The sequence below is a fragment of the Haliotis asinina genome, chromosome 2 (genome assembly GCF_037392515.1).
Source record: "Haliotis asinina isolate JCU_RB_2024 chromosome 2, JCU_Hal_asi_v2, whole genome shotgun sequence".
NCBI lineage: Eukaryota > Metazoa > Mollusca > Gastropoda > Lepetellida > Haliotidae > Haliotis > Haliotis asinina.
In genome coordinates, this window is record NC_090281.1 from 85,405,775 (window position 1) to 85,429,752 (window position 23,978).

Below are 23,978 nucleotides of genomic sequence, written 5' to 3' on the forward strand. Positions count from 1 at the left end.
AAAAAAACAGTTCAGCATGGTTTGCGTCGAAGTTGCAACAGAAGGGCCAAATACTTCTACTTACCTTGATACAGTACTAGTTCAACGCTTTGTTTTAAATATAAAAATGCATTTCTGTAATCACAAGTCAAGACCACTGCACAATTCCACCTAATCATTAATCACATGTTTATATATCATTCTGAAGAAGTGATATTACCAGGTGTCCGCGAAGGCCAAGCATGTTACCCGCCAAACACATGCAAAGGCATGGCAAATCTGGGGACCATACGGTGTACGACAAAGCAGTGATGAACATTAGTGTAATGAGGTGTAATGTTTAGTGTAACGTTTAGTCTATAGTTGTTGATCTGAAAGGCCTGTTTCGACCTTCTGTAGTCTCTGCAGGAGTTGTTCACTGGTACAATAGTCGATCCCAGACAGTATAAATGGTCTGACAACAGTGGTCTGTCACACAGTCCCTGAGCCATATTATATATATTTTACCTACAGCCTAACCCTCCCCGTAATGCTATGATCTCTAAATTAAGCAAGTCTAGATTTCCCCATCTCTGGTCTGCCTTGCGCTACTTTTCAATTTAACCAAAGATTTGTTTGTTACTATCAACATTATATATTCAGAAACTAAGTTTTAGTCTGTAAGAACAGCTTCTATGACACTCAGGATCCGGACAGCAGCTTTTACACGGATGAGATACTTGGTCTAACATGTTGAGCTTTGTTTCAATTTATATACGCCTAGGTCTTTCAATGGGATAGAGAAATGGATATCGGACTGGCCAATGTAGAGCTTTGTTTCAACATATATACGCCTAGGTTCTTCACTGGGATAAAGAAAGGATATCGGGCTGGCTAATGTTTTTTTTTCTTTCTGATCACTGTGACATTGTTTTACTTTCAACGAGGACCCCAAAATAATACACTTACTGCGTATATGGCTGTTGGGCAGCTATGTGCTGCGCTGGAAATATATGTAGGGAAATAACACAGCAATGTCAGCAAACATAATGTTGGCAGTGAGGGCTGTAGTATCTACAAAGAAGTGTCAGTGCAAAATAATTAATGTGATGAATTATTTGGATGCGTTTTGGTCTGCAAGAAATAAACTCTTAGAAAAGAAAGAAACTTCAAACTTGGACATATAATTCTTTTCCGGAAAATAAACTAAAAAAAAAAAACAACAGAAAAAGTAAAAGCACAGGTAAAAAATGGGGAGATGTATTAAATGTATTAAGTGTATTTCAGTCGATTAAGCTTGAACATAGATTGAGGAAATTCGACTCACTCGTGAACATATGTATTGTTGTCATTGTCAGTATTAATTCAGTTTACTCACTGCACATGTGTACAGACACAAAGGGGCGTTCAGGTCATTATCTGGTGACACAACCCCTTACAACCACTGCTCGACATCTTCTTCGCAACGCGTTGGCCAGATCTGCAAGTGACTGAGGGCGGTGTTGACGTTTACGGACTCGTCGATCAAATTCGTCTCATTGATGCTTGGATCAGGCGATTTGAAAGGCCACGTAAGGACACTGACCCTTTTCATTGGCCTTGCCACGTGTTACACGATCTGTGTGGTGTCAAGCGTTGTCGGTTTGGAAGTTAAAAAGTGGGAGAAGGTGAAGTCTTAGGATTTGGACGATGTAGCGATTTCCTGTAAGAATGCCTTGAACCACCACTAGCTATGCTCTAACCGCGTAGGATATTTCCCTCCACACCATGACGCTATCCTCTCCAAATCTTTCCACCTGTACGTTCGGAGCAAAACGTCCGTGTTGATGTCGATAGACATTTTGTCTCCCATCCCGTCGTTGCAGGAGCACGTTCCATGAGTGTACCCTGTTGCACCTTTGGACACGTCATTCTCGGTGTAGTCGTGTCAGGACAGGTTCAAATGCTGGCAGATATGTTTGAATTCACACTCCTCTCAGACGATTTCTGATGGTTTGAAGGACAGACACCTGTTCTGCAGTGTCCGTCGGTGACGTAGGTGAAACACCGAGTGGACGATCTTGGGTAGAATTGAAGCGGGTATTCGTTGGGCTCACGTTACTTTTAGCCTCGCTCTGCGCATGCGCAAAACGTGTAAAAATATCTACTGGCCAACTTATGCTTTGGGCGTATGCTTTACCGAAATATGCTTTACCAGAAATGGGTTTCACACATTGTATCCATACTGGGAATCGAACCCAGCGGTAAGATAACTGTCACAATTTCGCACAAGCTTATGACAGTCCTAGCGCAAAAGCAAATAAAAGCGGCTTTGTGGAGCCGGGATTGCTTAACATGAACTGATCCTAATTTGGGCCCATTAATCCAAATCAACGCCCGATATGGTGTGTGTGAGTACGATCCATATATATATATGTGTATATATTTAAAAAGAATTCTAAATGCGTGATTATGCTTAGAGCCGCGTTTATCATCAGGTGGTTTTATTGATTTTGTTTGTCACATAACCTCAAAGTAGGTCAGTTAAGGGGATGGTTTTATGCCTTCTTGACATATTGATTCGTCAAGTGTTTATATAACCTATAAAATCTAATAACTACAATATACACATGACTTAGCTGACATAAGTAAACAGATCGCAATCACGAGTTGCCTGAACCCTTCATTTTGGATTAGTGTCAAAACATAATGATATTATTTCGAAATTATTACGTTTACCAACCAGTTGAGTGCGAATCACATTCCACGGAATAAACTCCAATTAAACAACCCCGCTTGAATACCTCATAGAGACGAATGATATAAACTTCAGTAGCGCTTGGATACTCGCTGCGGTAAACAGTTGATTCACAGCAGGAATTATTATGTAAGTGGAGTGTGGCCAAATGTTTTACAGCAGTTGAGACATCTCAACACTACTGTACGTTTCGTGGTTACCTGTTAATATCATTCACGTTGTGGGTAACCACAGCGACGATACTACGACGGCCGCGTTAAGTCTATCAACGCAGAAACGCGAGTTCGAACTGGTGCTTCAGTGAAGATTGATTTGCCATACTAAGTCTCACATATGATAAATTGCCACACGCACCTGTCGCTTCATCGTCGGTTTGATAAGAAGGCGCTTTAGGAGTAATGACCAACATCATGATCTTTTTATTATTTTCTCCGTTTATATTCCTATTAAGCTTTGATTAAAACAAAACTGAGACATTCCCTGTCATTTCAAAGTTTGATGAAATTTATATCCGACAGTGATTTACAGACTGTTCCCGGCTGCCGAACAACAGCCATCACAGTGGGCAGTTTGTCAACAATGATCACGTGACATTGTTTTCCGAGTTGTCGTCAAAAGCTCTCCGCGTTCTGATTGTATCGCACTAACAGTATCGAGAGAGAAGCTTGATAACGCTGCCGGACGAAGCCAAACGGTTTATATGCTGTGTGCTGCGGGTCACTCGAAGGACACCGGTCACTTGTCCCGGATATATAATCTGGATTGGACACTTGCATGCTGTTACGTATAGCTGACAACGTCTTACTCTTAACGCTGAATGTCTTGACTGTATGCGTGACACGACTTGAAATCGCTAGGAACAATTGCCTTATGCAAAAGTGAGCACTGGTCGTGTTTTTCATTTACCATAGCACAATACAACCTGAAATTAAAGGTGTCGTGTCGGGCCTTGGAAAGGAGCTGTGGTTATTCTGGCGCCGGTATCTTACATCTTTGGATAACAGTCATCTGGTGATAATCAAGTTGTTTGGAAATTTCATTTTCAAGTCGCTTCACTCGGAAAATATGTTTGAAAAGTATATGTTTCGGGTATATTATTCAAGAGATAGATATAGTAGTTGCCACATCTGATTGAAGGAATTCAGATACACCTTCAGTCATGCCTGGCGCACAGACTGCCTCCCGATCACCGCAGGATCGTCGTAGTCGACTCACACGTCTCAACAACCAGTTACATACGTCGGGGAGTCGTTTACCACGACCTAAGGACCCAGACACCCAAGAAAGTCGCCTACCAAGACCTGTGAATAATCTACCCCAAGAACGAAGTTTGCAAAAACACCCTGGTGTGGACCCGACGGGATTGGATACCATAGAAGCTACGGCCCAGAGTAAACTGTCATGGGTGAGTGCACTTACCTGCCTATCACATACCGGTTTGTTCAGACTCAGCAATATTCCAGCTATATATATGATAGTGGCATGTAATTAATCGAATCTGGACCAGACAATTCAGTGATTGATGGTCAATGCCGTGGTGGTACGCTGACATGCAATATCTCACACTGTCCAGTACATAGCCTGGCCACCAGAGCCATTAAGATGTAGCCGAGTGGGTAAAGCGCTCGCTCAAACGTCCGGGTTCGATTCCCAACATGGGTGCTCATAGACTAAGGCTTAGTCTTTGAATATGTATAATTTTGATACTAACAAATAAACCCATTTTAATTGAAAAGGAGCCCAAGGGAAACCAGTGATTCAGATCCTGAACCTAAGGAAATCTAGACTTGCTTCATTTAAGGCTTTAGCGCTGCACAGAAGGCTTGGCAGGAGGCAAAATAATGTGGTTCAGGGACTGTGAGGCAGACTAGGGTATACGTTGTGAAGCCCACTTCCGAAGTTCCCACTGTGATCCCTGGAATATTACTAAAACTGATTTGAGACAGACATGTAGCCCCACCAACACTCTTGACCATGTCGTTAACCACTTAAGGCGTCACTTCCAAATGTTTTGCTGTTTTGGACAAGGTTTTGACCCTTTCAGTATATATTTTACTCAACGATTTCCTCTATTGCCAATCTTTTGAAATCATAATATTGTACTTTCACAATGTCTTAAGCTTTGAATTCCAGGGCTTGACGTACACAGTACGTTTCTCTATGAAAATGTATGTATAGATAGTTAATCATAACACAAACCAAAATCACGTTCCTTGTTACAATGGTTTGGTGGTCAGCCTTTAAATGTGGATAAACCCCGTAAGTCTAGAATATGGGGTAAGTCTCATAAAGACAGACCCTGGGCTCCTTTTAAACATATTTAACATAGATAATGTAGAAGCCGTTTCTGTTCCTTACAATATGTTTCAGAGACGAAATCAAATATACAACAGAACTTAGTATATGTTGGTAATCGCGTTTACTGTGGATATAGAACGATTGAAGTTAGCAGTATTCCATATACATGTATACAGTATATGGCGACGGTCTGTAAATAATCGAGTCTAGACCAGACAATTCAGTGATCAACAGCATGAACATCGATCTGCACATATATGTGTCGATATAGAAGTATTGAGTAAGTTTAAAATGTAAGAGCGCCATCAGTCAGATACATAGTTAGCTCCGAATTCCGTTTCCTACACGAGAGAAATACCAGTAGCCATCTTACAACACGTTATAAAAGAAAGCCCCGTAAAATACATCAACTGCACATGAGTCTCTGACGTGATTAGTTTTTAACGCCACGAAGACGGCTGTCGTACCAAACATCAGTGTTCTAGTCACCATTATCCAAGCTTGGATATTATTACGGGTACTACGGCCGAATACGTCAAAATTACAGTCTATCTCCACCGTCTTTCCAGACTTTCCACGGTCCGTTGAAAGCACATTTATACAGTCTCTGTCATCGATTACATATTCTGATTTTTATTTTATTCGGATTTTTAATATTTTCTAATCAAAATAGTTGTCGAAGCCTACCGTCGAACTTAAGTCTCCATTTTGAAACAAGTGGGATAAAACTCGAGAAAGCTGCTTCCTGATTGGCTAATATCCACTTCAAAATAGTGAACAAACTTAAAAGTCTCACCCTATCCATACAGAGACGCGAACTAAGGATTTCATTACCGTTGATGATCCAACTGTCTTCGAAGTAATACTAGAATTTATCAATCTTAGAAATGTTATTGTCACACAAAATAGAAATGTTTAAAGTGCCAACTCTCTTTAAGTATATTTCTTACAGAATCTAGCACATGGAATAACTCTATTCAAGCAAATCTTAATATCCGATATTTTCAAAGAAGAGACAAAATAATTATTTTAAAGTATATTGCATTAAACGTTAAACCAAGAATATATTATATGGAGTATATCAATATCCAATGTACATAATTCCTATGCGCTGATCAAGTTAGTTTTGTGCATATCGCTACAGGCATTCGTGTAAAAACGTAAAAAAGGTTTCGATAAGATTCATAGCTCCTTCAAAGTATTGTTAGCGTACACTCGCGTTTCTTTTCACACATTTCAAAAGCTCCCGTCTCGGATTATCTGATTTCGATAAATACCACTTTGTACTTATCTCATCAAGAAAAAGCGTTTACTTTGAAACCTGTACGTCAGTACTTACTTAACAAGATCAAATTGTTCGTAGGGCTGACTAAGACTTGAAAAGTTGCTAGGCGAATCAGTGTTTCCACAATTGTCTCGAGAGTGTTATAAGTAGTATACTCAATCGTTAAAACTGTCCAATGAAAACAACCCCAAAGAGGAATCTACACAGCACGTTCCTGCTATGTTTGATCGTATCACCAAACGACAACTTAACACATTGCAAATGACTGCTGCTGTTGTTCTTATTTTCAGTGTCGTATATTCTACAATGTACATAGAGGATATGACATGAGTGTCCATGTCATACTATGTTCATGACACGACTGCCTAAATGTTAGTATTTCCCGAGCGAGAGCGAGAGATATGCCGATATTTGTTTATTACCGAAATTGTTAAATTGAGGGGGAAAAAAACAAATCTGCTTTCAAACATGGACTGTCCCGCCGTCCCCGCATGTAGAACCCAACGTCACAAAAGAACCGTGACGTCATGGCATTGTTCAAGACCTCACGTCACCATGACAAAGTGATATTTGGCCTTAGGGCATCGTATGTGAACCCCAATATGTTGGACCTCGTAGGTAATAAATATGCTGCTTATGATGTTAGGGCGCAGATACATAATTACATGTATATACATAACAGCATCGTGTACGTGCTCTGATCACTGAAGTAAATATCAGATAAAATGTAGACACTCATTCATTCATTGTGCACCTTCATCAAGTGACTTAATTCCCCGCCCCCAACAGGTTGTTGTCTATGGGTGTCACGTACAAGTATTCATTATTCCCTGTAAGATGAGTACGATGAAACACTTTTCGCTCATGCGTAATGTCAAAACAAAGACTTATGGTTTTAATGGAAACAAATTATCATCGATGATATATGCAGGTCTTGATGATACATGCAAGTATTGATGATGATGCAGGTTTCAACCACGACCGAAACAAATCCGTTTCAGTTAAACCGCGGTATTTCTTGATATGACTCCAGCCTTTTTCTCATCACCATGGCAACAAATGTAAACAAACAAACTGTGTAGGCACCTATGTGTCAGAGTGAGTAATAAAGGATAATAACTCTCCCTGAATATAGGGAAACGTTGACACCGATACCTACTTTCCTCAGTCTATTAGGAACAGTACAATTGACTCGGCCAATACTCGGTTCGTTAACCCTGCCTGGTTATGCCTATATTGGCTCCATGAATTGCAATCCGGGAGCGTAATCCACCCATGTGTCAAGCTCTTGACTTCTAAAGACCTAATAGACACAGAACTGCTCTTATTGTCAGTGGATATCATTTACCAGGCATATATTACATCTGTTGAAGTCAGACTCGTTTAATCTCTTCCTTCAAACACGTCACAATTATTACTGCAGTTAAAGCAGGATGTTCTTATTTCACGGAATGCGAATTACATTTAAGTATACTTTGTAAGAATCCTAAGTATACTTTGCATTAATGAAATAATTCCCTGTCGAAATAAATTACTAATATTTCTTGCATTACACAAAGTGAGATTGAATTAAGAACCAGTGCCCCTTTAATTAGTTTGCCTATGGTTGCGTGTTGTAGGTTAATTCATCGCGGATTGGTTTTCATAACATGGCTGGAAGCAGTATATTTTCTGTCCCAGATTTCAGAAAATCGGATATTTATTACCTTGATGCACGAACAACGTAGTTTATTGATGGGAAATGCATTGAATCCTGATTTATTTTGACAGGTAAAAGAATATTATGTTGGACAAGTAAATGAATATTATGTTCATTTAAAGGGTTTTCTTGCCCGTTGCGGTGTTCGTGGTGTATTAGAACATGCATAAAACAGTCAGCGAAATGTCAATATGAAGTTGAGTAGCCAGTAATATCCGGCGTCTTTGACGTGCAACCACCTTCACCATGGGGGACATTAGAAACAGAATGCATTATACCCGAAATCGAACACTGGTATTTGTGTGACGAATAACGCTTTAACCACTAGGCTCCATAGCCGCCGTACCTGGATATTGTAGAATATGTAATATAATATCACCATGTATGTATAACATAGTATGTGTCGGTAGATACACCGATGAACCAGTCCAATTCACAGTTCAAAGTTGCCCGGCTTATATACCATTGGCTCATGTTCAAAGTTGCCTGGCTTATACACTGATGGTCCATGTTCAAAGTTGCCTGGCTTATACACCAATGGTCCATGTTCAAAGTTGCCTGGCTTATACACCAATGGTCCATGTTCAAGGTTGCCTGGCTTATACACTGATGGTCCATGTTCAAGGTTGCCTGGCTTATACACTGATGGTCCATGTTCAGGTTGCCTGGTTTATACACCTATGTCTCATGTTCACAGTTGCCTGACTTAGGCACCGATGGCTCACGTTCAAAGTTGCCTGGCTTATGCACCAACGGTCCGTGATCAAAGTTTGCGTGGCTTATGCGCCAGTGGCCCTTGTTTTAAGATGCCCTACTTACACACCGATATGGTATGACTGAAATGAATGTCATTATAAAATACGATTCATTTGATTTATCCATTCCATTGAACTTCAAAGCATACCGCGTCTTTTTTTTTTTTACTTCACGTGGCTATAGAAATACAGTTTATAAAGTTATTTGATAACACGAGGTGAGGTGGGCGAGGTGGGCAAGTCAGGAGCTACTTGTATTATGAACCTGTCAAACATCGAGAGTTGTGTATTGAATTGCATACTGTTGAACACACGGGACTCGCTGTATATCCGCTGTTATATACATTACAACAGGAACAGTTACTAAACAACATTACTACACAGAAACCCCACCCCTACACCCCAAATACCCCAAGCCATAAATTATGAACGATCCGTAACGTTATCCACCAGGAAGGGGCGACATAAGATCCAATCAGAAATGGGTGTACTTTATTGAAACAGGGGGCTATGTAGCTGAAATTGAGCAAGTACAAACTATTTCACCACAACAGGCACAGCCAAACAGTCATATATTTATGCATGGACATTGAAGTAAGACTGGGCCTGCTCTACAGCACACTTCAAGTCGTGACATTATCCAGTACCTCCCACTTCAACACATACAATCTTGCACTTGAAACACGTGGTGATTACAGGTTCTAGCTTCAGGCTAACTCCATGTCTCTGAATGTATCTAATGTTGACAGAAACAAATAATTCCTATGAAAAGGAATAGAAGTCCAAGTGAGGTGGTAGATTCAGAATCCGAGAACATCTAAACTAGAGAACAACGCTTTAAATTAGCGTTGCAAGGACTAAGCGGAAGGGGAAATAATGTCGTTCAGTGATTGTATGACAGACTATCCATGACATGTATGTCGACAGGGTATCTGTTTCATCAGTGTAACACGTCATTCAATACGCATGTACATTGACGTTTAATTAATTACAAAGCCATTCGCAAAGCCATTTTAGTATAACGTGAATGTCTTGACAACAATCCTCATGCTATGACTGACGTACATAAATGTTCTTGTAGTGTCGTATTCTTTAACGGTAGGTGTGTATTACTGTCATCAGTAATATATTACTGCATATTAATCACAGCCTAGTATGAAGAAATCCTGAATCACGCAGTTCTTGTGCGTTTGGTGATGACTAACTAATGAACACCTGAGTTTCATAACACACTACGGTGGTTTTGTGAAACGAGCCCTCGTCTGAAGACTGATACATGTACAGACAAACACGCCGACAAACACCTATCTAGTCTACTTGTTAACGCAGTGGGTTGAGGGGACTTAGGGGTGAGCGGTTTATGGTTTGTGTGTAAACATGCATTTACTGGTACATAGACAATATGCTTACACTGATTAAACATAGTTGAAACATGAGGTATCTGGTGATGTTTGGTCAGAACAAGGTATATGGCACGCCAAAGCCTTTTATCGTGTCGCATACTTGTGCGCTCACGTTCTTATAAAGCAACAGGTGTGTACATGATTTTCTTGTAACAGTGTAACGGGTACTACTACTACTACTACTACTACTACTACTACTACTACTACTACTACATTTTTACATTCACACTGCTGGGATATTGCAGAGTACGTCGCTAAACAACAAATGCACCCCGTACAAACTCGCCCGCCCATCCGCCCAACGACCCGCTCACTCACTCATGTACTCACTCGCACACGAACTCGTTCGCTCTTCCTTGTGTTGCCCTGCTTATGCCCAGACCAGATAAAATGCTTTGAGTGTACAACTCCTGACCACTGGAGTGCGCTGCTGGGGGAATGCTTCATTACCGCAGATATGTGTGTTTGGTTATACCCAGAGTTTCGATGTGATAACGTGAACTTGGGATTACAAGGATTTTATATCACGTCTAGCAACGCTGCCATGTTCTTTGCACTTATATTACGCAAGTGTAAAAATGTAATCTTAGGGCAATTCTTCTCAGTGTTTCTCAAACACTTGTTGGGCTTTTTATTCAGAAAGGCCACGAGTGACTGAACTATTCCGTTCCTCTAAGTACAACTTGGCATTTGTTCGTGTTTTTTCAACGCAGAAAATGTTCTCTTTTTTCAGGTGGTAATTCTTGTTACGTTCTTGTGTGTACAGACAATCATACGGAAACTACACTGCTCTTTGTTACGTCAGTAGTTAGCTGGTCTGTAGCAGTTCATTTACACTCAGCAATATTCCACCTGTCTGTAAATAATCGAGTCTGGACCAGACAATCCAGTGATCAACGACATGAGCATCGATCTGCGCAGTTGGGATACGATGACATGCATCAACCAAGTCGGCGAGTCTGACCACCTGATCCCGTGAGTCATCTCTCACGACAGGCATGGGTTACTGAAGGCCAGTTCTAATCCAGCATAGTGATCCATTCTCGTGTATCCAGGGGTTCATGTCGCTTCAATATTACGATGTATATTTTGGATTCGGGCCATTCATCGTTCTTCGTTGTCCAAGTTACATCAAAATCCCGTCTCGTTTATGCCTGGTGGAGCAGTCCAGTGGTTAAAGTGTTCGCTCGTCTCGCCCAAGATCCGGATTCGATTTCTCATGGGTACAACGTGTAACGCCCATTTCTTGTGTCCCCCGCGTGATATTGCCGGAATATTCCTAAAAGCGGCGAAAACAAATCACCCCTTTATGTCTGTCTAGAGATTTTCACCAAGGAGGTTATAAACCAAAACTGTGTTTAAGAAACATATGTTAGGAATATGGTTAATGGAATACAGAGGATTGTGATTCTACCCAAAGAAATAAGCATGTCGCTATAGTTTTTCTAACTCATAATTCACAGATCATCTACGGATCGTTGGTTCCTTGTTTCTTGTTTAACGCCGCTCTCAGCAATATGCCTGCTAGGTGACGGCGGTCTGTAAATAATCGAGTCTGGACCAGACAATCTTGTGATCAACAACATGAGCATTTATCTACGCACCTGGGATACGATGACGTGTGTCAACCAAGTCAGCAAGCCTGACCACCAGTCCCGTTAGTTGCCTCTTACAAGCGTGGGTTACTTAACCTGTCCATACAAAAACGTGTTACCCTTCGTAGACGATGCTTCTATTTACGTACAAGGAACCTTCTCCAAGTACAATATATATTAATCTAGGTAAAACATTGTTTTAAGATTGTAACACTCACTTCTGTATAAAAGCAATGTTTCAGTTTAGCACGGGGACCGGAGTTAATCTTAATGTATGTTAAAGTCATGCCAAGAATATGTGTTATGAATGACTCACATTTTATTAGCTCATCCTTAAGCTGTTGATGGCAACAGTAACCATTCGTAGAGAATGTCCCAGTTTAACACGTGACGTCTTCACATGGACTGGTTTTAAGAGCTAATTGGGATTTGGCTCGCTTTGACTGCCCGTCCCAGCATATATCTCTCCTCAGTGCCGCTGTGTCGCTGGTGTTAGCCTGGGATAGACCCCCACTGAGGTTAGAGATGTGTCTCTTTTATCAATAAAACTTTCCTTGTCCCCCAATCATTCCAAATTCGCTTTCATGTACATTCACTTTGAGGGTCAACACTCTCTGCGTAACACGTAAACAGTTTGCGTAAAACCATTAATTACAGGTGTAGACCACAGGTAGACAATAAGTGCGGCAACGTCTATAACTAGACCGTGATTATGCCACCCGCAGTCCCAGATGAGAGGAACACGACGTTGTCACCACAGAAACTAAAGCGCTGGCAGATCCGACTGCACCATTCACCTGACAGTCAAGAATGACGTTGCAAGCGTTTTGGACGTGTTAGCCGTGGCATTTACAAGTGATTGATTACAGTGCTAATAGACGGCATGGCACTTACCTGTAAGTGGAGATTACCCAGGTTAACAAACACATGAAGTTATGAAGAGACGTTGTCAGCGGGAGTAGTGTTCAAATTCTCTTACCTTTCATAGTAGATTTAAACTGACTTCCGCTTATCGTAGTGTAACGCCGTTTCTGACCTGATCGTGAAATACTCATGACGTATAAGATGTGTTATGTTTGGGATTACACTTTCTTATTAAAGTACAGCATCTAGTACATTTTTAGGATCTGTCTCATCCGGAATTCGAACCCTCACGCTCAAAGTCAGGCACTTAATGCCAGCACACAAAGTCAGCCACCTAACCTAGTCAGCCTCCGCTAAACTGTTTAGAAAAACTCGTATACAAGTCAAGATAACCATTGAACTCATGTACGTCTTTCATTCAAAGTCATGTCGCAAGAAGGTGGAATAATTCATTATTTTGTAACTGCTGACACATCGTTAGAATTGTCACAAACAGTAAACAACATTTGGTTGAAGCACGGATATCACCAAGAGGTAGTATTAACGCCGTATAATGGCAGGTGAGATTATTAGCGAAAACAAAGCGTGAATGGTTTCTGTCAAGTGTTCAGATGCCAAAATAGGCGTTAATAGAAGCAGTAGGCGGAAGAATGTATATGCTTGTAAACATACGGGTCATGAGAACTGGGTTTGGGCGTATATATATGGAACAAGCGTTGGAGAATAAATGTGTGTATATACCTTTGTCAACATGCAGGTTGGACCTGTGGAACAAGCATTGGAGAATATGTATACCCTTGTGAACATGCAACTGAAATGTAGTATGTGGAAAGGAAACTATCATGCGACGTTATTTAATTTCAATCACATCTCTTTGAAACAAAATGGGATGACAAGCTTTCTTTTGACATCCGGGTTAAGAAAATGTCTGACAGCCTTGACTCGCTAACCAACGTCTCCAGCATACGTATTCACAGTGGACGTGTTCCATGACTAATGCATTATCGCACAATCCATTTCATTATTCTGTTTTGGCTTCCTGTGATGACAATAAATCCGAGAGGGAGGGGTCACGGCCCAGTAGACCAGGTCTAAGTCCTTGTTGCCGTTGCGTATACTGAGTACTGCAGAAACATATTGTCATGGGTTCGAGTCCCGGGTTCCTCGTTTCACCAACTTTGAGCATGTGAGACTTGCATCACTTCGGGTTTCCTCCCATGTTGAGCAGACTAGTTAAATACTGTTCAAATGAGCGTTAAACCCCATTCAGTGCCTCTGTCACGATAAATGGATAATCAATACTTCTGACTTTTAATAGTATTAAAATACAAACAAATTAAAAATATTATATTAAATGTAATATTTTAATTGCTCCTTTGCGCTGAAAATATAAACCATTATCAATACAACAATCGGAAAACATTAATTTAAAAATATTTAAATGGCATGTTAATATGTGTTTATTTCGAAACCTTTAGCTGATACGTCATTTCTTATATGGTATAAGTGTTGTTTGTTCTTTCACATAAGTAATGAAAGGTATGTACCGGAAATATAATTTGAAACCCGCCACAGTAATGAGAAATGAAATTACCGAGATAGCCATATGGCTTTTCTTAATGACTGTACAATGGAAAAAGAATGTCTAATGTGCCTCACACGCAGCTGAGATGTCGTGACGCCGTCCGTAGACGTTAGCATTATCAACATCTCACGTTTTCTGGCAGGGATTCCCAATTACGGGAGCATCGGAGGCGTCATCCGGTTTATTGTACTAATGAACGACATGGAAGACCAACCAAGACGGACCCACCCTGACTAATCTCCATAACAGTCTGGTTGCCAGGGTCCGTTGCTATGTGATTATATTGTCGACATGTTGTTTTATGTCACTAATGGGACATGCTTTTCGTTTGATCATAGACACTGAGCAATGGCTCAAACGGTTCATTGTGGGCTTGTGTGAAGAGTTTGGGTCACCATACTTTAAATCGTGTTTTTCATTACTGTGGTGCCGCACCTGGTGTGGGAACATTGTGTGACAGCTTACAGAAAGTTTATACCACAGAATGGGTGGACTTCGTTACCACAGCAACAGAAAACGTACAACTAAAGCCCTGCGTCGATACGTTATCAGTTTCTTTTATTTATCAGACTCCATATTTTAGACCATGAGAAGGATTTTCACAGACAGTATTGCATTTGAGAAAGCGCATGTATGTCGACTTTTGGATCCATGGATCGGATGAGGGTTGTTAGGTATGAGCTGTCCAAATATAAAGTTAGAACATGTAAAGCTGGATGCAAACGTCTTAAGATTGCCATAGTCGTAGTCTGTGTCACAGTCTCTTGACAACATTATTTTCCCTTCCACCCAGCCCTCCTTTGCAATATGAACGCCCTTACACAAGCAAATCTAGATGTTCTTTATGGCCAGGAATCTCCCAGCTCACTGGGTCTCCTTTTAAGTTTATATGTTTCTTGTTTCGATTATAGATATCCAGAGACCCAGCATGTATGAAAGTTGTAGAAAACGTCTCTAATTATTTGAAATTACACGAATGCCTGTTTCGATCGTGTACCTAGATGTGTGCTTTCTTAATAAAATTAAATGGGTGATTTGTGGAAGAGACAACAATGGTTGATGTCTTCATGTGGAAATCAAGCGTGGAACCCTCCATTTATCAAATATCAGATAGAAACGCACACTTTAAAAGCACATAATTATGATGCATTGTACTAACAATAGACCCAACTTTGAAAACAGCTGACAAAAAACTTACATGTTCGAAGCGAGGGACCTATACTAGTACTAGGGAAGTATTCTGTGCATAACCAGTTTGCCGGGTCTTTCCTTTGCTTGTCCTTCGACACGAACACAAACCATTCTAAAATATATAACCTTGACTTGATTTTGCTGAAGGCCAAAACAAAAGGCATTTATGTGAAAGTATGTCGAGTCAGACTTCAGCTTGGAGCTATAGTGTTCATGCTGTCAGTGCACGTCCTTGCTGAGAAATAATAACGGGTATTTATTCCTTTTTGATTACGACTTTGGTACAGCTATCGATCTCTATCGATCTCTCAGCAATTGATTTATGAGGAGTTATTGGCTGTAGCGAACAGACATGACAGGGCTTAACATCGGAGAGAGATAACACTCATGACTAAACGCGATGGGATATTGTGAAAATGTGTCTGAAGATTCAAAACCCATTTGGTAAATGTTTGTCAGATAACGTGGTTTAGTATGCCTTATCGGATTACAGATATCTTCAGTATGATATGGAAAATATACGTGTAACGATTGTGCTACCTTTTATCATAGGCGAAAGATCACAAGTAACAGTTTAAGTAAGATATACATTATATTGACATTGTCTAACCAAGATAACTGTATGCTACGGTTCGGTTTAAAAGCGACAGCTATAAAATCTGAAGAAGTTAGAGACCATTTGATGCCTTGAAAAATTGCTCTATACTTATTTTGACCACTAGTTTATTTTGGAGTGTCGAACCCGCCGTGACAGATGTTCTTTGACTGAGAAACGTGTTTGTTTATTATGTTAACTTCGCACTCACCTGCTATTTGACGGGGACGTCGGGGGTTCCATTTCTGGGCAAGACAATCCAGTTACTGACGCGTTTATGTCGGGAATCCTGACCAACCAGTCAACTTTTTGCTAGTCTCAGTACAAGCACCATAGTTATGGACCACATTTCTACCTGGAATCTCACAGTGAGTGAGGCTACTTCCAGCCTTGCCCTACCACGACTAGAGACATCGAGTGAATGTAATTGTGTTTCGATGTTGAGGATCGAACCTGGTCCGTTGGCGCAACGTACAAGCACAATAACTGTTAACCTACCTCCTGGTCCTTAACGGTTAATGGGGCGCTGGGGTAGCCTAGTGGTTAAAGCTTTCGCTGGTCACACCGAAGCCTGGGTTCGATTCCCAGGATGGGTATAATGTGTGAAGCCCACTTCTGGTGTCCATCGCCGGGACATTACTTGAATATTGCTAAAAGAGGCGGAAAACCAAACTGTCCCATCCACTCACATGATAGCGAGGAACCAGTACCATATACAACACCTTCTGGGATATAGGTGAATTTATTATCGAGAAGATGACATCATAAGTGACATACTTAGGTGGGTCCGCACTGTGCAGCTCTGGCAGAACTGGAATTGGCAACGAATTTTGTTTTACGGATGAAAGCCGTTTTCAGTTATTCCATACAGATGGTCGGTTTCGAGTCTACCGTTGAAGGGGTGAGAGAACAGCACCCTGCTGTATTCAAGAGACGATTCCTTTTGGGGGAGTGTGTGCTATGGTCTAGGACGGCATATGCAGAGATTTGACGACACAGCTGGTAGTTTTCAACGCAAACTTAACAGCCCAGCGTTACATTGACCAAATTTTGCTTCCTGTTGCGCGGTCGTTCTTACAGCAACATCGGCGTGTCATGTTTCAGCAAGATAACGCCGGGGCCCGTGTTGCCAGGATTGTACAGAACTTTTTCCAGCATAAAAACGTGAATGTTCTGCTATGGCCAGTTCGATTCCCAGACGTCTTGCCGATTGAACACTTGTGGGATACCCTAGACAGACAAATTCCTTCACGTAACCTACCATCTGCAAATCGTCAAGACTTGGTAAATGCATTGATAGTGGAGTGGCAGGCCATTGGAAACAACGTTATGCGGCGATTGATTATCTCTGTTAGACGTCGTGTTCAAGCATGCATCGATGCATATGAAGGACATACCCGTTACTAACATTGAATTGTGTCTGATAATGACTCCTCTGATCGGATCGGATCATTTCAACAAGCTCCAATAAGTCTCTTAACAAAGTGCAAATTTCCAAATCACCCCTTCTTCATTTAAACTTATATACATCTCTAATGTCAACCACAAAGTCTGTAAATTTTATGAATATCTATTGACAATGAGTGGTTAAACAATGAATTACATAACTTTTGACATTTCTTCTTGTTATATTTACTTAGAGACAAATTTGTACTGGCATAGTTTCTTTTGACCTTCAGTTTATTTAATATAATTAACATTTCGTTTAGTGATACTAGTCTTGTTCGTAATTCATTTGTAGGTACCAACGTTACGTACGAAATACGCTTTGCAGAGTTGCAGAGTAGGCGTGCCAGAATCCGATTATGGTTGCTTCTATTCTCGATTTCCCTGATTATGTTTCTCGACTTGTCGACATCACAGCCGTACTTGTCGGTTTCTCCAAAGTGATGTATGTCAAAGTTCAGCGTCACTTCCGGCTCAACACCCACGTTGAGTTAACAGTGGTGTAGCCTCGTGGTTAAAGCGTCCGCTTCTCTCGCTGATGACCCGTGTTCGATTCCCAACATGGGTGCAATATGTGAAGTCCATTTTTGGTGTCTCCCGTGATGATTTTGCTGAAATATTGTATAAAGCGGCATGAAACAATACTCACTAACCCACTCACTCAGAGATATTACGAAACTTCATTCAAAACGGCGTTTTACCATATTCACTCTCACAGTCTGAAACGAGATTAGGATAGGCGAATAAATAAATATAATAACTGATTTATAGATATTTATTTATAGATATACACTTACATATAGTTTTAAGTTGACATCCTTCATCCTCGGATTGTCGGTACTAATTGAGGTAATAGGTTCTATCCAAGTCCGAAAGTCAAATAGGGTTGTAGATCCTGTTTCGATTTATCGTTTATTCCAAGACTAGGCTGGCGCGCCGTCATATAATTCAATACTGTTCACGGCGGCATCAGCCCCACCAATGTTTATACAGAGTTTGTAAACAAAAGTATAGCTATCACACACCGAGATATGATCTGTGCTTGTTTTGTTTTAATCAGATATTGCCAGACACTAATACACCCCTGTCAACCGACATCCTCACTATTGACTTTTTATCTACCCCCAGTAAGGGTGATGAAAACACAGTCACCATTTCATCAACGCCTGCATCAAAACAGATTAGTTCAGCCTTTGATGTTTGCCCAGCCAATATCGATAGCAAAAATAGAAGTCACGTGGCCTATCAGTTCTAATCATGGCATTTCGTAGTATTTTTGGAGAACCTTTGTAGCCATTTGAAGTAACGTGTCATGTTTTGGCGTGTTGCTTCGGGGTAGGACAAAAACAATGTTGCCCATTGTGATTGGACTCTGAAGCAACGATTACCTGTCATCTGAATGTCTGCAATGGTCATTTTAAAACAATGGCAGCAGAGATACAAACAGTGTCATCAAGATATTGGCACTGTGACACAAGTTTGCTAATAATAGTTCCATTTGTACAAATATTTGGTTAATCAATAGCAAATACACTAAATACTGACATAGCACTTGACACCGGTGCCGTACCCTTGCACAACATTGATACACATCATTTTGGACAAAAGATAGTCAGCAGTGTTGTTGATCGTCTCCTCGAGTTGTTGAGCTATATGATATCTTGCGCTTCATAAAGATACTGGTGCATTTGTGTCCAAAATAACCACGCTTTGCGTACGAGGCAATAGTAGAGTTACAATGTCTGGCCGGGGTCAGTCAGTATGGCCATTCCTTTTCTTAATAGACTGCAAATCCAAGATGGCTGCGGAAATTCAAGATGGCCGAATGTGTTTTGAAAATCTAAGTAAATGTAGACTTATTTTTCTCTTGTTTGTAATATTTCTTTTCTTGTCCGAAATTGGTTTTGACAAATCTTCTCAACCATCTACCCATCCCGCTTGCTGTCAACTACATGTAGTTTCTGCGGTCTGTGTAGAGTTATGAATCGGAATACGAGAAATCACGTTCGTCCAGCTTGTACAATGACTGATGTTCAACCTGTCGACTCTGGCAACAAACACTGTAAACCACACGTCACAGTATTCTCTAATCTGTTTGGCTTAAAAATATGATCGCGAGGCATTTGATTCCTGTGTCATTGCAAGACTCTTCACCGCGCATTAATACGTAAAATAATCATTCCATCATTTTCAAGAGGTCTCCAACAGCCCCTCAAAATTTAACGTGACGCTCTCGGTTCCAAATCTATTCCCGTGTTTAAAATACTCAATAGTACCCGGAAATTGGCCCAAACATGACGTTAATCTCCTAAATATAGTACCTATGTGGATGATCTTCTCTGTGACCTCATGTCCGGATAATGGCCTCTGGCAGCGTCATACTTTAAGACAAGGTAATTGTTGTTACCCTGCCTGGCGCTCGCGAGTAAGGGCATACAGCAAGCCGGTACACTGTGTCAGAGTTGGGTATCGGTGGTAAACTGCGGCATGGCAACCTCAGTGCAGGTACACTGGAGTAGCACAATAAAACCAGCATAGGTCCATTTGAATCAGACACACGCACGTAAATGCATGTCGCCTTACAAGTGCAAGTATCTTGAACCTCATTTCAACTCATCCGTAACTCATACGTGTCGTAAGAAACGACTAACGGGATCGGGTGGTCAGACTCTGTGACTTGGTTGACACATCTCAAAGTATAGATGTTCATGATGTTGAATTCTGGTTTTTCTGGCCCAGAATCGATTGTATATCTTGAATATTACTGAGTGCGCCTATACACAACAATCGATCTTTCAGTCAGTCATCTCGTAAGAGCTTCAAAGCATACATGCCTCTCAAAGTCTCCTAAACTGCGGAGTCAGTGCTAGAATACTGTGTGGTAAGCAAACCGTTAGTCAGTAGATCATCTTGTTCAAAGGCTGGGACACGCATGGTAATTATGTCACTGCATGTGTTGGATTACACGCGATGAAGGGATCATTGAGTCAATGCGTATTTCCCTTCAAGCATCTAAGCAATGAACACAATTCACGAAAATCACCAACATTTATTAAATTAGTTCATTTAGAGTGTATTATCTCTGCACGTTGTGGAATGTTGATAAGGGGATATCCTTTTTCACGGGAGTCATGCTGGAATAGTCACTATGGCGTGCACAATAAAACCCGGGCCATGCGCACCCACCCTGATCAGACAATCCGGACATACACAGGTTAATCCCTTCAGATCCAAATACCTCAATTAGACCCCACTGTGGGATTCACCATTACTTATGGCTTACATCAGTCGCAATATAGCTCATCTACCGCCATTGTCAATGCACCTGGAAACAGACTTAGGACCTACATGCTGTGGGGGATTTTCACACCTTTTACGGTAATAATATAACTTCTTTTACAAAACATTTATTACTTCCAATCAATTATTAGCCGTCCTAAAAACAAATTTCTGGACCATACTCTGAAAAAGAAGAGTACATAACGGATTAAAAACTGGGTACTATGTCCCCTGGGTACTATGTTTCCGAATACCAATCCAAGATTTCATATGCTAACGCTCATCCGACCCAGAAATATTTGCTCTAGTTTATAAATATAAAACGGTGCTGGTATGTGAAGTAATAGATTATTTCTGGTAATCGTGCAATTATACGAAATCAGTTAATTGTTTTGGTGCGTGAGAATCTTTAATTGAATTTGTTATTGACCCAGACTTTCATGATTACTAAATGTCTGTGAGCGTGATCAATTCATCTACGAACATCAAAGGCATGCACTACAACGGCAACACCGAGAGCAACATGTCTTTGTTTGACCCAAAGACCTATTTAGCTTAACGAAGCCAAACTGTTATTTGGAACAACGGCTGGCGAGAGCCCGATTTTCTGCATGGTGAGTGAGTTTAGCAATATTCCAGTTTGGTGGTTAGGTAGCCTAGTGGTGAAAGCGTTCTCTCGTCACGCCGAACTCCCGGGTTCTATTCTCCACATGAGTAGAATGAGTGAAGCCCACTTCTGGTGTTATGGAATATTTCCAAAAGTGGCGTGAAACTAAACTCACTCTCCTGCTGTGTGACTACGGTCTGTCAGGACAGCCTGTTCAGCGCGGCGTTGAACAACCAACAAACAAACACCCCTCAAACAGGAAACCTCTCGCTTATTCATCGACATGATATACGTACATAGAGCTAATGTGTTCTTTTTATGATGTATAATATCAAAAACACAGTAATAACGTCGTACATGGAGCCACATTCCTGCTTTAACTGCGTGATATATAAATAACCACGTCTGGACCAGACAATCCACTATTCGGGGATGTTCCGCCGTTCACCTGTAAGACAAAGACAAATAAGGTAATTCAATTTTCAGCCTGATTGGTCCTAATGACTCTCCTTGCCGTACAACCGGCTGATTAGTGCCATGTTAATAATTAACACCCGAACCGCCAGAACGATTGCACCATGTAGCTGTCTGACAAAGTAAACCACTTTGTGGGCGCGACGAAGGGGTTGTGTCATGTATTATAGATATAATCACTGTCGGGTGTCTCGCTAACGGAGGTACCTATACATAGGCGTGTCTTGTGGATACTCTCGCTGTAACATGTAGGTAAGTAGGTATAGTCTTCTGTGAAGATAGATAGATAGAGAAAGAGAGAGAGAGAGAGACAGAGTTTTATGGTTTTATCCCACACATCGGGAGAACCGCAAATGGGGAAGTTGGGTCACACAGAGTGGTCAAGCTGGGATTCGACGCCGTGCAGTGGGCATGCCAACTGATATTCAACGATACTCCAGAGTGCCATATAGAAATCATCCAAATTATGCATTGAGATCACACTTCTTGTATCTTCTGTAGATGGATTTTGTACAGACATGGGATATTCTGCAGATATTTACCAGAACAGTCTTCCAGGAACATCAAAATAGCGTTGCTAGAAAAATCATGTTCAGTATAGCTGTTCAACAGGAATACACGTATCAGAGAGGTACACAAATACGCAGCCTAGACTACCAGTTGTCGGGCTTCCATTTTTGTGGAAGCCGCGGCGACTGAGCCGGCTAGGCGGCTGACTTTGTGTGCTGGCGATTAGGTGCTTGACTCTGAGGGTGCGGGTTCGAATCCAGGATGGAACTCAACCCCAAAAAGCACTAGAATTTGTACTTTACTAAGAAAGTGAAATCCCAAATATGACATGTTGTATTTGACCACTTTCTAAATGGCATTGTGTTATCAAAGAATACGATACACTAATAACAAAAACGTGCTTATATTAAGTCGTTTAATGTCGCTTACGTGATGTCCAGTGCGAACCTTTATGCTTACTCTATCATATGTCATCATGTTTCTTCAGGTAAATTCTTGATCTAACTTTGTGGGACAGGATTCGCTTACCTTTCAGCGAACACCTGTTATCATTACTATAGATAATGATTCATATACACACAGATGTTTGAAGATTTGTGGACAGGTGTTTTGTCGCATATATTTTCCTTACTTTCATGTATATTTGGGTAGTTTATTTTTTTCCCTATAGCATTGTTTACGTGTTGAAAAAACACATGTGAAGTAACTCTTTGTTGGTTCATAAATGAGATCAATTATGTATGTGAGCATATACAATGCACAAGATGGAACGTTAATCGGCGTGACCCTTATACATAAGAGGGGGTCAGACCTTCGTGTAAACACCTTCTGTTGTCAGAGCCATGTACCCCGGGTACAGCCTACCCTCTAAAGGATTCCACAGATCTCGTCCCTTATCGAGTAACGGAGAGCTAACAGTGTTAAGTGATGCTTAGCTGTGCACACTCTCCTGTGATACTGTTAATATACAATGTACTTATATGTAGATATATGACTTGTAATTTGGGTTACGGTTGGTTTGCTTGGTTCTTTAACGCAGCTTTTTACGCGAATGTGCTTGAGTGAATGCGCATGAGTGAATGGAGCATTGGGAAAATCTGGAAAAGTTTCTGAAGTATGTCATTTTAGTTTCACTCTGTAGGTCGATGATGAAATATGGTTTGAATTAGAGTAATTACATCTCTTCAACTTCTTAAACGATGTACCAAGAAGACAGGGCCTTCAGGGCGATCGTCTTTTCAAAATGGTTGCCCTGGTGGCCATTTTGAAACTTGTGTTTTTGCGTATTACCTGGTCATAGACGTATTGCTGTGTATTTAGGTACATCAAATGTGTGTTGAACGTCAAAATATATACCCTTTAGTTCCCTGCTATAACGATTCATTCATGAAAAAATCTACTGATTCAGTCTAATATAATTAATTCAATTTCTGTAAAATGTTGTTCTTAGAGTGTCCTTAATGCAATATTGCTATATTGTTGCTAAAACAGCGTTGCTGTCATATTCAGAGAAGAGCTTGTATCTCTTGAAGTGTTTTCAGAAAAAAACATATTGTCCATTGATTTCAATGACAATCATCCAAGGACTAAAACTACTGTTGACTTAATGCGTCCGCGTTCGGGCATCCAGCATCAATGTATATATGAGTGCCTTTCTGTGATTAGGAGCATCTTCGAGGCTGTTCGATCAAAATAGA

The 23,978-nt window shown here is 40.8% G+C and overlaps 1 protein-coding gene across 1 annotated transcript in view; it reads left to right on the forward strand.

Moving 5' to 3' along the window:
- The first annotated feature begins 3,769 nt into the window (after nt 1-3,769).
- The window catches only part of LOC137272946 (CAP-Gly domain-containing linker protein 1-like), a 39,657-nt gene continuing 19,448 nt past the window's right edge, over nt 3,770-23,978 (forward strand). The window contains exon 1 of the mRNA XM_067805372.1: nt 3,770-4,100. Coding sequence (XP_067661473.1) covers nt 3,855-4,100 — 246 coding nt within the window. The 5' untranslated portion in view covers nt 3,770-3,854. The remainder of the gene's footprint in view (nt 4,101-23,978) is intronic.